The 15,689-nt window shown below is 40.0% G+C and overlaps 1 protein-coding gene across 3 annotated transcripts in view; it reads left to right on the top strand.

The window, feature by feature from the left end:
- Positions 1-15,689, top strand: part of DGKQ (diacylglycerol kinase theta) — an 89,909-nt gene that overhangs the window by 41,209 nt on the left and 33,011 nt on the right. For all 3 annotated transcript variants that reach the window (XM_068666130.1, XM_068666131.1, XM_068666132.1), the window contains 4 exons: positions 10,950-11,050; positions 12,572-12,795; positions 13,622-13,712; positions 15,477-15,531. In XM_068666130.1, coding sequence (XP_068522231.1) covers positions 10,950-11,050; positions 12,572-12,795; positions 13,622-13,712; positions 15,477-15,531 — 471 coding nt within the window. The remainder of the gene's footprint in view (positions 1-10,949; positions 11,051-12,571; positions 12,796-13,621; positions 13,713-15,476; positions 15,532-15,689) is intronic.

The raw sequence follows: 15,689 nt of genomic DNA on the forward strand, positions 1-15,689 counted from the left end.
GAAAAACATAGTACTTGCTACCTAAAATATCTGCATGGATTGCTGTAAAAACAGAAATTCCAAATCAAGCCATGATTTTTTTTTTTTTAGTTTAAAATTCTTATAAAATCAATGAGCTAATTCTGAAAATGTTGCTTGGATTAAAAAAAAAAAAAGTAAGTCAGTTAACTGAGTTATGGAAGTGATCTCAAGTGTGCTCTTATTTCACTTTTAAAAATTTGAAGCTGGAATCTCTTGATGACTAATAAAGAAGTTATGATGAACAACCACACTCCCTTATTATGGGACCAAACTCTGATTAACTGCATTTTATCTATGAGCCTTCAGCATTCTCTTGTGTTTTAAATGACATAAGTGGTTGAATGTCAAGACTGTTGTTCTTTGCCATCTAAGGTTATTTCTCTTACTCATGGCTGTCAATGGGAACAAACTAAGTATCCAGACGTTCCAGCTGGTTTGTTCAAAACTACTAGTACAAGACAATTCAGCTTTAGACAACCTTCCCAAAAGAAGGAAAAAAATGTGAAAACTGGGAACCCAATATAATCTTGAACATGTCCTTTTTTTCATGTACAACATCCTTCTGTGGACTGGAGAAAGCAGCAATAGATGGTACGTTTTCAAGGCAAATGTAAGGAATCATTATTCATGTTTTAAATAGAGAAGAAATTGCTTCCTCTTAATACGTTTTCACAAACCAGATGTCAGTGTGTAGTCTAGTGTCTTTGCTATGATTAGAAAGCTCATTAGGTAGGGAATGATTCTAACTCTTTAAAAACAAAGCATTCAGGAAAAAAAAAAAAAAAGTTGAAATGTTTGAAAGCTTTCATTTAGTTATGTTAGAGGTCTCCAAATCTGGTACCCAGCAGAAGTAAGGCTGCTGTGGCTCCATGTTCCCAGGTCCAGCCACAAGCTATACATAAGCAAACATGCACCTGCATGTGCAGACACCCACGTGTACACTACGTTTGAAACAACTACATATGTACAGATACGTATGGACACTCAGATCAACATCAGGCACACTCAGTGCTCAGCCTGTTTTTCTCTCTGGCTGAGCAGGGTGAAGATCTGTTAGTGGGGATGTATATATTTGTGTGAGTGTACTCGTGCATGTGTATGTGGGAATACATATATTACATACATATGGGTATACACATACACGTGTGTGTATGTGGTTAGGTATCCGTGTACATGCATATATGCACACATACACACACACAAACTCCAAGTCTCATTGGACCCTCAGACTCTCCTGTAGTTTCTCTAGCAGTCAGCCTGGTTGTCCTAGTCCCTCCAGTAGTCATCATCTCCAGGTGCCTCATCCACAGAAAAACACACGCCCATGGCTCCCAGGTCACTCACCGTGCAGGCACGTCAGTCCAGCTAGAGGTTTACTGGTGCTTGTACACCCACTGTCAGTCCAGTTTTTGGCACTGTGGACATGTGGGTCACAGTGACCTGCAGTCCCACACCAGTTGCTATATTCAGAGGCCCATATGTACACATGCAGAAGAGTGTAACACACCCAGCAAAAGTTAGAAACAGCCTTTAATGAGAAGACAGGACAGTATGTGCTGATCAGGTGCAGGGTGTGAAGTGCACCAACCTGCAACCTCCGTGTATAACCAGCCCCTTTTATGTCCTTATCCCTCTGTTTTCATATACCTATTCCTCCCCATGCCACCTTTGGTTCTTAATATTCCCCTAAATACTCTGTAGCAGCTCTTGTACAATCCCAGAGTGCTATTCCCATGCATCCCATAAAGATCTCCACACCCCTAAGCAGTGACCCCCTTGGTCAGTGAGGTGACACCCACATTGCTTCCCCTGCAGACTGACCTGGTGGGTGCCACTCCTGGCCTGTGGGACTGACATCCCTTGTATCAGGGCAATACAGGGCTTCTCTGACAAAGTTATTGGGGTTCCCCCACCTGCCATTGTGCTTCTGTGCTCCTCTGTGTGTGTGGAGTCATAAGCTATCGAGTTAAACATCACAAAGGTGTGGGAGTTGTGTGCCGGGCGTCTTCCACCTGTTCCTAGAAAATACATGATAGTAGTTGTGTAATGTGGATCAGGAGTTATCCATTCATTAGCCTCTGTGTGTTGGCTCTGTATTTGCCATAGCTTTGGGGATGTTACCGTGCTCTCCTTCAGAAGTGTCTGAACTGAATTGGGTTCTGCAGTGCTGTAGTTTTCCTTAATTCCAGCTCTCCACATTTTACAGATACCTGTTTTTCAGAAACTTTGGAAATAAGTCTAAACATATTGAATAGTATTGGCCTGTAAAGACATGCTTTTTCCTTAGTCAAGAAACTAGTAAGAAAGGGTGCAAAGTCTTTAGATTAATACTAGAAGAAAATAGTGAGTTGGTGGCCTGAATTCCCCTTTGTTTCTTTGCTCTTGTAGTAGGATTGTTGAGTGAAAAGTTAGAAGACAGAAATACTAGGTTTCAGGACTTAAATACATTAAGTCAGGTGTGAAACTTAGCCTACTGAGATACCAAAGCCAAAAGCATAAAAGGACCATAAAAACAAACCTACACTTTGAGGTGATAGGTTTAACAGATGTAGAGATTTGCTGAAAAAAACGTGTGAGCAGGTTTGAAAAAGGACTGTAAATCCTTGTGCCTGGGAGCGTGAGCCAGCTTCCAAGAGCTTGTCTACACAGTGAGCAATTAACTTGAGGAGAACTGAATGTTACAGGAGAGTAGTAAGATAAACATTATGTGGATGCTCTTATTAGCGTAGTTAGTTGTATTGCTTGGGGAAAGAGTTCAGCCCAAAGTCCATTTTCAAACTAAAGTAATTGCGTCGGTCATTCTGTGAACGTATAACTGATAAAACAGGGATAAGAGAAGGGATTAAAAGTGCTTCTAAGAGGTGGATTTCAAAAGTGTGCATTGTCTGTCCTTTCTGAGTTGGGATGTTGAACTTGCTTTCAACCAGCACAGATCACGCTTGGTTTCCTGGAAATAGAATTCATTGGTCTCAGCTAAGACGCAACCACAAATGTGTTCTGTCAGGCCTGAGAAGTCAAAAGAGCAAATGTAAAAATCACAGAATCACAGCATATCCCAGGTTGGAAGGGACCCACAAGGGTCATCAAGTAAAAATCACTCCTCTAATTTCATAGCAATGTGAAGACATAGTGGATAAATAAAAGCAAAAACCTTGATTTGTCCTATACATGCAACAAATGAATCCCTGAGGAGCTATCTCAGTAACTCCTGAAATAAAATAAAAATGAGTCATTGCAGGCTCTTATTTGAGTGCCGATATTCAGGGATCTGGGAACATGAACAGACATCAGATTCTACCCTAATTGCTTGCCAGTAATCAATAAAGGATGAGGACACTTGGCTACTGTGTAGTGAGGCCCAGGGAGCTTTTATTTACTTGAAAGCTTATCCATCACAGGTAGTGCTTGATGGCTGTTGTCTCTAAATGTCCTACACTTCTTTCCTCAAGATTATGTTCAGTGGTACTTCAGGAGGTATTCATTTAGTTGAATTGCAGTCATGCTGACGTCATGATAAAATCTTTTTTCCCCAAGATAGCTTAATTAGCCTGCATTTAAAGATATTTTGAACTAGAGTCTTGAATGGTAGAAAAGGTTGTGTGTTTCCCTGTCTTGGCTGAATTGCTTGTAACTACCTGGAAAAGAAAAATAAGTGTTCTGAAAAATCATATGCTACATTTGTATCATTTCACTTTCCCCCTGCGGTGCATAGCCTCCTGCTCAACCTTCATTGTCTGCCTTTTCTGACACTTGTTAGAGGCTACTACTGTTCTCACTTATCAATGAATTATGTGTTGTATTTTCTTTTTCTAAATTGTCCATCACTGATATCCCATCTCCCACTTCCCTTCCTTCTCCAGTAACATTTACTCCCTAGTGTTACTGCCTGTTTGGTTTGGTTCAGTTCCCTCTTAATCATCTTGTCTCTCTCTTGCTCAATGCATCCCTTTTCCTCTCGCCCTTGATGTCTCATGCTAATAGGTTGTCAAAACATTTTCTACTCTAGATGCATTTTTTAGGGAAGTCAAGCACCTTTTCTTAATCTACTTACTGTAAATGTAATTTTACAATGTAAAAATGTTTTCTGGCAAGTATCTTTAAGAGGGATGATTGAAACATCTCTCTGAGGTTTTCTGGCATTGTTGCCAGAAGGGTATGGAGACATATTAGCTAATATTATTAGCCAGTGTTAATTTATTCCATGTCTTCAGAGAATAAGACAAGGCTTAGCAGATTAATAATTTAACTATAGATATCTAAGAATGACATGGAGATTTATGTTTTTTTGAGAGTTTTTTCCTGTGATTTTGCATTCTCTCTACTTTAATATTTTGCTAGTCTTGATGCTTGGGTATAGTTTCTCCATAGCAGCCCACTGGAAATGTGTGCAAATGCATTTCAGTAGGTGTATCAAGGGCTCAGGGTACTTTCTGGCAGCACATGTGTTGTAGCCCAGGGATGCAACCTGGCAATGTGAAGATGAAGGGCATACTCCTGACCTGGGAGTCTCTCTGCCATCTGGATGGCTTTCAGCACCCTCTGACTGCGTGTGAACCATCTGCTCCAGTGAGTGCACATCCTCCGCAGGAGAAAAGAGGAGAGAAAGCTGAGCACTAAATGTGAGAGGCACCCATCAAGAGGAACCCTCTCTACAGGAGGTTTCAAAGGAAACTGACTCAGGGAATAGGGGCCTACAGTATTGTCAGCAAACATGTTTTTCACAGCATGTCTGTCCACACCCCGTGTTCTGCTAATGCTCTGCTCAGGTAGCTTACTGCAGAGGTTTGGGGACCTGTGTTCCTTGAGTCTTTCCTTCTGTTCTGGGGAAGTGAGATATAATGTTGTTTCATTAGGTATACCTAAGTTACTGGATTAATGCTTGCTTATGTCCTGTCCCAAATCTGCTAACAGTGGAGGAAACCTTCACTGTAATTTTGCAGGCAAGAATATGTTATTTCAGGAAAGAGCAAAGACAGCATATGTGGCATGTATGGATTTTTCCTCTAAAGTTACATTGCTGAACTTACTGCTTACAGATAACTATGCAGGTCACATGTACTCTAAAAGGTGGTTTAAATGGATTTGGAGACCTAAATCTAGAGTGGGAAACAGGTAAAACCAGAATAGGTTTTGTTACGTACTGCAGATGCTTGCTGAAATTCTAAAATTCCCCCTAAAGGGGATGCATGAACAAACAAGCATGGCTGCCAGCATCGTTTTGTGCTCCAAAACTGTCTTGGAACTAGCAATATTTGACTTGATCACGAAAACCTCTTCAGGGAAATGACGAACCTGTAAATGGCTCTCCTGGAAGAGGAGAATCCAGAGGAAGAAAGAATTTGGGACTTCCACAACAGTCTTCTAAAGACTAATAAAAGCAAAGAAAACACGCAACTCTTACCTGTTTTACTGCTGCCTTGAAGGCTGTGGTAAGCAAAATCTGCCAGTCCAGAGTTTTATAATTTGAAGTAGCTCTGAGTATAAAAGGAGAGCAGAAAGACTGTGAATAACACAAGTTCTCTTTGGAAGGATTGTTCTCTGTAAGCAGCACAGCTAACATTTATTTCTTTTAAGGTTAAACTCCAACATATGTTTGGTGTAGTCCTCTATTTTTCTTGAACAGCAAAAACTCTGTCTACTTCATTTCATCCTCTCTGCCACAAGCCACACACAAACCTTTTCACAAGCAGTGTCCCGTATATGGGGATTTTTTAGGTTGAAGTGCATGAATCATGAAATGCTGTTTATCTTTTTGCCCAGGAAATTAGCCTCTCAAGTCATTTTGTAGTTTGGTAACTTACATCTGTAGTTGACCTTTTTGTAGTTGCCTTCACCTTGAAAAGTGTAATCATGAAGAGCAGGTTCTTTTTTTTTTTTTTTTTTCTGCTCAGAGTCCTGTGATTAGCGTCCTGGCGTTGGCTGGGATGGAGATAATTTTCTATTTTCCATAGTGAATGGCTCTGAGGTACTAAGCTGCCTACTGGGGCCAACCCGTAAGAATAAGAAAAAATAATATGTTTTTTTCAAGGGAAGTCCCAATACTGTGTAGTCTAGCACAATAGGAAAAGATAATAGTTCAAAGGGAGAGGCATTCTGAAGTGAAGTATCAGTATTTGTAAAACAGGCAATAACTCCTTAAAATACCAAAATTTGATGTATGCATCCATTGCATATTACCAATACTTTTTATGTGCTACAAAACATGAGAGGTAGACCTCACTTCTATAACTTGGTCATTCTCTAATATTCAAAAATTGGAGCAGGATAGAGAAGGAGCTTTAATGTTAGAAGTTATTATAGTTGAGCTTCTTTTCAGAGGTTAGTTCAACATATCAGACTGACAGAAGATACACCTTAACTTTCATGTTGTGGATGTGCACTTGAACGAGTCGGGAAGTGTTTTTCCAGGTGACTAGCCATGGTCAAATAACTGGCTGTTTAGCTTTCTGTTATCTGTTCCCAGAAGCTCAGGTGCAAGAAAGCCAACTTTCATCAAGTTGTAGTACAAGGGACTCCAACAAGGATGGCAGTGACAAAAGAAGCTGAAGATGACTTTTCACTTCATAAATTGAAGTTGCTTTGTGTGATAGGTAACTGCATTACCTTATGGAAAGCAAGATTGAGTATAGGGTGTGTTTGGCTAAGGAATGTACTTGAGATCCACATTCTTCTTAGCAAAATGGTTTGAGTCAATCCAACCATTTGTCTGATCTTAAGTGGAAAGCTCATAAAAAATCTTCAGATAAAATTGCTAAGGATTCTTTCAGGACAGCTAGAGTCTAACAAGCAGTCTACAAAGGCAGTTTGAATGAAAACAAGTACTAAAATTTGGATGAATGTTTTTATTCTCAGATGTTTGTCTGTCCTCTGGATTGCTAGAGAAAACAGTAGAGATCTTGATAATGTTATGAAAGTTCATACTCAGAACATTGGTTGTGCTTCAGTAACATGTGTTTGCTGTCTTTTCTCAAATCATATTAGCCCAAGAGAAGGTCACCCAGGACACAATGTCTTTTGGTTACAATTTGTCCAGGCTACAGTCACCATGGAGATCTCTCTGACAGAAATCTGTTCCTAAAAGAATTTCACTTCTTCTGACAGTAATCCAGCAGGGTTTAAAGGAAAGGATCAGATTTTGACTATTAAAAAGTTGTGAACGTCTCAGTGTGATGGCAATAGACTGTCAAGGATAGTTTGGAAGTATGAGTTGATCATACTTAAATGTGCCTCATATTGAGGCTTAAAAAAAAGTCAGTGAAGAGGTTAAATGCTATCAATCCCCCGTATCACTGGTAGGGTACTCCATTGTACAGGCCTACAGCTGGACTTCATGTTCTCAGCATTGTATCAGACCCATGCAATTCTGCATGGCCTGCTTAGGTGTTCCCTAACGTAAACCTCCTCCACTAAGGCTTCCTTGCCCTGGACTTTCCCACTGGCCTCAGAAGCCCTGGGGTGGCTGATGGCCAGTCTTACCAGTGAAAACCAAGACACAGAAAGCAGTCAGTGCCTCAGCCTTCTTCATGGCCCTTATGACCAGGTCCTCATTCCAAATCCTCTGCAGGCCCACATTTTCTCCAGTCATCCTTTTCCTGTTGATTTTTTCTTGTCCTTCACTAGACCTATCTCCATATGGGCTTTGGCTTTCCTAACCATGTGCCTGTATGGACAGTCTCTATATTCATTCCAACACAATTCTTCATCTCTCTCTTGTGTGCTTCCTTTTCACAGCCAAGTTTTATCAGGAGTTCCTTGTTAATCTGTGCATGCTTTCTGCCACCTTTGCTTATTTTTCCTATTTGTGGATACAGAAAGCTTGAGATCAGAGGAAGTGATCCTTGAAAACTGGCTACCCCTCCTGGACCACTCTTCTCTCCAAGACTGTATCCCATGGGATATTTCTAAACAGATTCCAGGGCAAGCCGAAATCTGCTTTCCTGATGTTCTTCATTATGATGCTTCCCTTTGCTTTTTTCCCTTCCTTTCATGATCCTGAACTCTACCATCTTGTGGTCATTGTAGCCAAGGCTGTCCACAGCCTTTATATAACCAAACATTTCTTCCTGGTTTATAAGCATCAGGTCTAGCAAAACATCTCCTCACATAAGCTCATTGCTTGTCTCAGGGAGGTATCATTACCCTCCGTGAGGAGCTGCACCTGCTAACGTGAGGCTTCTTGCAGGTGCTTGAAGGTGTTGCTACTTCATCTCCTACTTCTTCATGACCACAGGCTTTGACAACCACCACCATATCACCCATACATTGGCTGGCCCGCTGCTCCTAACCCAGAAGCTCTTGCTGGGATAGATCAGCTTCAGCCCTGCTCTGTTTTTAGGGTCTTAACATAAAATATTTCTTGTTCATGTACAGTTTGATAAGTGCTTGTTTTCACATCGTTGTTACATTTCGGGTTTTTCCTGTCAGTAATGCCACAGGTTATTTTTAGCATTTTATTCCCTTGTTTCCATGTCACAGTGACTTTTAAGTTAAGTACAAATGATCAAAATGATTCTCTTAAGTTAGAAAGAGTTCAGATGCAGAAGAGATTGGGTGGATTAGTTCATTTGCAGCAGAGCAAAGCAGTCCTCAAATTCCTCTTTTCAGAGAGGCCTAGTTATCTCAGGAGAGGTCATAAAATTTCCTTAGAAGGTGAAATTGTATGCTGCTTGTAACTGGACATGAAACAACACAAAGAAGAGTTCCTTGAAATGATTCAATCACCCATTTGTTTCAGGTGCAGTCTTTCAAATAGCCTCCCCTTTCAGTGTTTTCTGTATATCAAATTTAACCCTCATTCTGTGTGGAAATTAAGAGTACGTATCTTATCACGTGAAGGAATAATCGTCAGCATTCATCTTTCATGTATTCGAGAAGGATAAATTAGTGTTTGCAGTTAGGGGAACAGGGGACAATTAATATTATTTGTTTCCCAGCACAACCGGTTTGTTCAGCATCAATTAGCAATCTGCGGTGCAGGCAATAACCATCTCACAAAAATCCTTTGATTAAAAAAGCTAACGTAGTGCTCTGAGATCAATTTGTGTTATATGCTTTCCACTTCATAGCAGCGTTTGTTGAATACATTTCTTGTAATGTTTATCGACGTGTGTGTCACTTTCCTGCCCCACTGTCCCTAAGTGGATTAAAGGAGGAGGCAGCCAGCCTCTTCGCAGAACAGATGCTCCCAGAGCCAGGAAAAGAGACTGGGTGGCTGTGTGCCCTTGCAGCAGGCTTGTGCATGCTCTGTGCTGCAGTCTCAGCTTGTGATGGACCTCAAATGTTGTGCAATGACATGAACAAAGAGTAAAGTGCTATACCAAAGTACTGCCCAAATCCCCCCAAAGAGTGGAGGATTGCTCCTGGAGCAGTCCCACCTGTTCTTCTCCTGTTAGTGGGTAAGGGCTGCTGCTGAAACACTCACTGATCACCATTGTCACTTTCGTCCCAGTAGAGGCTGAGTTCAGAGTGCAATGGGAGACTGTAGTGTTATTGCTTTGCTGTGCAATTAGATCATTATATTGCCTAATGAGAATATCCTTGCTCGTTGACTGTGCCATGCCTAGTGGAATTGTTAATGAAGAAAGGCCATGATAAATGGAGAAACCTAAACAGAGATAAGTTTAAAGTCTAGCTGTTGCATTTCAAAATAATTGGAAGTAAAACCAGCAAGAATGAAGATAGCAGGATGTTTTTTTATTTTCGAGGGTAAGGGTCTTGTTTAAAAAATGCTGTCTTCAAACATAATTTTGGATGAAGCTTTAATTCTGCGTAGTGTCTCCTTGGGAAGTGACAATAAACACTGAAACAGGAATAGGTGCATTAGACACAGTTTATCTGAGTTTCAGGTGGCTCCAGAAGGGTAGCAGAGTGTCACTGAAGTGCCCTTTCAAAGCAGTTAATTCTCTGCAGTGTTTCCTAAGAGTGCTGTCACTGCAGCACGCAGGTATCCAACAACATGCTTCTTTCTGCCTGGGATTCTAGCCAGTTTTCTCCAGTCATCACTTAGGTGTGTGGTGGTTTTGTTTTTTTTTTTTTGTTTTGTTTTGTTTTGTTCTTCCAGTTCCAGCTCCTTTTTAATCCTTATATGACAAAGGATAATTTGATGGCATGGTTCTTCAAATCTAAATGCCAATGGTATTTGAGAGCAAGAGGTTTTCAGTACCTTCAGCTGTACTATGCAATATTTCCAAACTGAAAGTGAAAGATGAAACTGGAGTCCAGCATGCGATGCACACCTCCCTTACAACAAGCATTAACAGACTGCCTGATTAACCGGTTGTGTGTACATTACAGTTGGTCTCTGTGGTTTTCTGTTAAGCCTTCAAGCATTTTAAGTCTGCAAGTCATCAGCTCCTACCCATTTTATCACTTTATGATGACTGCAGGATTGTTTATGAGCTGTTTATAACAGCTTTATTATGAGATTACACACTGTAACAGAAAAGTGTTATTCTTCATTTGCTGCAGCTGCTTTCTTCTAGCTTCTCTACTGTTCCTTAATTTTACCCTGTTGCCTGGACCAGCTATTTTAAAGACTTTCTTCAGAAAGATGCTCTCAGAACGTGCACTGCTTTGTGAGCTGTTCCTGAAGGTGATGGCTTGGTTTTAGTTGTTGAACTGTTCAGTAATAAAGGCAGTCTTGAATGGTGAGGATGAAGAAGTGATGAAGTAAACACTATAGTCACATAACAAAACCCCACATAAAGCTATGATTACTTAAAATACTCTTCTTTGATTCCTCCATGAATGTACACCTGTTTTAAATCAACAATGACAAAACAAAAAGGTTTAGCCTCAGGGCTTGTTATGAAGAAACAAATCAGTGGGTTAAAAGTAGGTTTTTAATAGTTCCATTGTACACTTCCTGATCAGGTAGCTTTATGATTTGAGGGGTGTGTTATTGAAATACAATAATTGTTTTCATTCAGGTAAACAAACATTAAAGATATTTGATGGGAATGATGCAGTGAAACGCAATCAATTTCGACTGATTTCAATTCCAAGGATTGCAAAAAATGAAGAAGTTGTGGTAAGATACCTGGTGAATGTCAATATTAAAATTATTTGCCCCTTTATGACACTGTATATTGCAATAGTCAAAAGCTTATTTCTACAAATGTAACTGAACAACAACAAAATTTATAAGTGCTATAAAATAATGCAATTTGACTTCATGTGGTGCTCTTATTTTAGAATATTTGTAGATATTGTTGTTTAGATATATGTAGCTTTTGGGGCACACAGTATGTGCAGCAGAAAATGGTATGTTCAGCAGTCATTCACTTTCCTGGTGTGACACTGAAATGTGATTTTACCGATATGAGGAATACTGGATAACCAGCTCCTTATATTTCATTCCTCTTCTGTAGTTTGAAGTCCTCATTAGTAGTTTGAAGTTCATGCTGGATAGCCACCACTACTGCACTGCAATTAATCAGCTTTGAAGACTGGAGCATGCCGCACTTACCTCCATTTGGTTGTGAAAGCAATGAATTATTGATTACATAATGGCCACTCTCTAGCTGTTTCAGCACTTCATCTTGGGTGGAAACATGACTCAATCCGAAACTACATGTTCTGTACAGATTTTGATTTACTGGGCTGGGCATAACTGGGTAGAGACCCCATGTTGTGCAGAATGAAGCCCAGAGGGAGTATGGGGAGGTGCACAGTAGGATGGTGAGGACTCCAAGTCAATAAAGAACTTGGCACACGAGTCTGGAGAATATATTAACTCAAAATTTTGATGATTTAAACTCACAGCTCATTAAGATTGTTACCTTGCTGGTGTGCTCAAAATCAGCAGCGATTTTGAGAATGGCTTTTAATGTTTTGTATGTCAGTGGTGTCCAAGGCAAATTGAATATGGTGCTGAAAACACTTTTATTTAGGACTACTACTTGTCTTTAAAGCATGTTTCATCAGACTGCTGCATACAATACCAGGGCAGATTAGTACCACTTGTAAATGACTTAGTGGGCTGTATTCACTGCAGAGCCTGTATGTGCAGAATTGCTGCAGGCACGGGCCACTAATGGATGTAATATTCCTCTGACGGCTTGCATCTCCCAAGGACATCACCTTAACTTACTCTTCGCAGATGTGGGGTTCAGGGCAGCCTTGTGGTTGAGAGGCTCAGTAGTTTTCGGTATCCCCTTAGTTCAAGAAGATAATGTGTTCAGAATTATAGATAATAATAGTGTTCAGAGCATAATCAAGTGTCATTTACCAATTTCCTTTTGGAATAAATTTTGCATGCACTGTGTGTCAGTTGTATTGGTGCTGAATTTTTACTTTTGACATGAATTTAAAATGACTATCACTAGGCAAAAATATAGTGTTCAAGTTACTATTTTCTATTGATAATTTTTTATAACTTCTACTAAAAATTATTTTTACAACATGGTTGTTGTTTTTTCCCTACTGTTCTGTGCTTAAAACATGTTGTAAAGGTTGATTCTGTAAGTAGGATATTTATAAGTGTCTGCGGCTACACAGGTATTATTGGTGTCTTTTCAAGAAAATGTTAATTTATCTTTCTGTGTTGTAGGAGGCTGCTTTGAGGGCATACTACATAAATGATGACCAGCAGGAGTATGAGCTGCAGACCTTTACGCAGCAGGCGCTGCTGTCTGATGACGTTATCAACAGGAACGATGCTGCAGAGGACAGCAACTCAGGCTCAGTATTCCGAGAATCCGTTCCTGAAGCTTGGATCATCAGAGCCAAACCAAAGGATGAAGAAGTGATCAGAATTTATCCTGCGTGGCTTAAGTGAGTGTTTTCCTCCTCTCTTACAAGGTTATCCTGCTTAGCTACATTTGTCCTCTGTAGTTTAGCTTAGTGTGTTTCAGTCATTAAAATCTCACAAGTGTAATGGAGAATGTTGTTTTTTCTTCTGTACTAGAGGATACTTTTGTTTATTTTTCTGAATGAGTAGTATGCATATTATTCATTTCAGCATGTGGAAACCTGCTCACGGTTTTTTTAACATGCATACAACACGTGCAACATGTGCAGTTCTATTATTGTACATTTGGCCAAAAAGATGTAAGTTTATTTTAACTGTATATGTAAATAAATGATGACACATACACGTCAATTGAAAGCTTGACATTCTTGGAAGAATTATTAAATAGGAAGAATTTAGTGCAACTTCTGATGTGAAAGTAGAAGTAGAATTAAAGAAAAAAAATCTGTTCCATTTACCACTAAGGGAATATACATTTTAAGTATACTTAGCAGTCAAAACAAGACTGTCTGATGACCTATTCATTTCTTAAAAGCCGTGAGATAAAATGTAAACACTTGGTTATTTTACTAACGTACCTACATTGCCAAACTTTACCTGGTTTTAGTTGTGTGTGTATAGTAAGAAACTCATTTGCAGTGGGCAGTTTTAATGACCAATTTCTTGAGAACTTGTCTTGTGCTTTGTCTGGTGTGGCTAATACTGAATTTGCCATTAGACTCAGTGAGCATGTTTCTTCAGATAATACAGATTTCTTCCTAACTGACAGTGAATTTTCCATTTAGATAAAAAAGGGTTAGGTCAAATGATTGTCCTAAAAAAAAAAAAGTACTTCTCTTTTCTGTCTAGGGTGGGAATGGCATACGTTTCTCTACGAGTAAATAAGGAAAGCACTACACAGAGTGTGATCAAAGAAGTGCTCCCCTTACTTGGAAGGCAGGTAAGCACAAGATAATACGCGTGTCCACATACTACCTGAGTGACCCTGAAGTGGCATGTGCATGTTTTCCTCTGTAGAAAAAATACTATCTGTCCATTTGATGTTAATATTGAAATCGCTAATTCCTGATAGTCTTTTGTGACTGCTATAAAACTTTCTGTGGTCTTGTTGGTGGACCTAGGTGCTCTGCACTGAAAGTTACCATCAGTCTTTCTGGGTCAAGCAAATTTACTTGTAAGAGCACAGTGATTCTTAGTATGCAGTGTATGTTTTCTGGTTGTCTATGTCTTGCAATACTTAAAACATGGTTATATGCAAAGAAAAACTTGAGACTGAATGTCACTTGCATGGTTTACCATCTGCACTCCTTCCAGCCTTGTTGTAAAACAATTAGATACAACTTGTAATCTTGTAGATACACGTTTTCTGTGGAATGTGATCTCTTTTTAGTCTTCCTGTCTGTCACATAGCTGGAGCCAAGATAGCATGACTTTTAGGAAACATGTTAGTAGAATTTTTAAATGTGCCAAGGCACTGGCAGTCTGAATCAGACACACAGCTGTGGAGGCGTAAAACTGTAGTGCGTGCATTTTGTTCAGGAGTTTGAGTTTGTGAGTAGACCAGTTTCCTTCCAGGGAACAGCCATGCTCACATAGAGGGTGACCACCTTCTGCAGTTGCTTACAGGGCACTTTGAAGCATGCATGTGGCTAGCTGTTTGGAGCAGGTAACTGTGGTCTTCATGTATACACTGTAGTGCATGCAGCTCGTTTTGCATCATGGGATGGTTCTAGGATTTGGTTTCAGCCCTTTTTCTCAAGTACTTTGGAGCTTTTAACAAAACTTGGAAATTCTCGTCTGAAACTTTGTCTCATCTGAAAAAAAAGAAACCATTGAACAAGAAAGCTAGGTACCCTGTTTGGAAAAGTTCTTTATATCCCTGTATTTGGGAAGCTATTTTGCAGCTGTGAGAGACATATGCGTGTACAGGAAATCTCTTTTTTAATATTCAGAATTTGTCTATTCTAAAGATCCTCCAAATATCTCTCATCAAATTCCAGGTAAAGCAAATGTTGGCAGTTGACACCTTTAAAACCACACTTGCTTTTAACATCCATGCAAAGCAATTTTTCTTTTGAATCTCAAGGCCTGAAATTAAGACTTCCTCAGTCCCGAGTGTCACATGTTTGCAGGACTGCAGTTACACTAGCAAGTGATTGAACTTCTGGCTTTTCTTTTCTGACTACAAAGGAATTGGATGTTCCCAGTGGTGTAGCAGTACAGTTTAGAGAAATAACAGTGGCACACGAGGAGGGTTTCCTTCCATCAGTGCTGGTGGAATGCCCCAGGAGGTGAGGCCTGGTGAGCCTGGTTTCTGGCTGATCTTCTCAAAGATTAGGTTCATTCCCCATCCTACATGCTGGCTGTGGAAGAGCACTGTGGAAATAGCCTAGCTGAGCTGCTGGTCACTGAAGGGGGTAGAGTTAACCGTGCTTTGTGGGCATCATTTCCCCACAGGGCTGCTAGGAGACCTGTGTAATTAAGGGTACGGGAGCCTGACACCACGTGTGGGAAGCTGAACGTGTAAAATAAAGATTATTCCTGACTTGGGAGGAGTGGGTAGAGAAAGAACATTGGGATGGATTTTAAAATGTTTAATTTACCATGCTTTGTTTGTGCAATGGATACCGTAATATCAATGTAAACATCTGGCAAAACGATATCTCATTTAGAAACTACATTTACATGTTCCATCTTTTGGCAGACGGAGTGCCTCCAGAATTTCAAACTGGTAGAAGTGCTTATGGGCAGTAAGCAAGGTAAGTGAAGGAGCACTGACCAAAGGCATGTGTGTAAGTGATCTTCTAGCACTTAGTTTCATTGTAAATTATTTTAAAGGGAGGGAGGTCATAAACAGCTGTGGACAAATTCAGATTGTGCAAAGCAACTTCATGGTCTTCCTTTGAATAATGGGTCT

The sequence above is a fragment of the Anas acuta genome, chromosome Z, assembly GCF_963932015.1.
Source record: "Anas acuta chromosome Z, bAnaAcu1.1, whole genome shotgun sequence".
Lineage (NCBI taxonomy): Eukaryota > Metazoa > Chordata > Aves > Anseriformes > Anatidae > Anas > Anas acuta.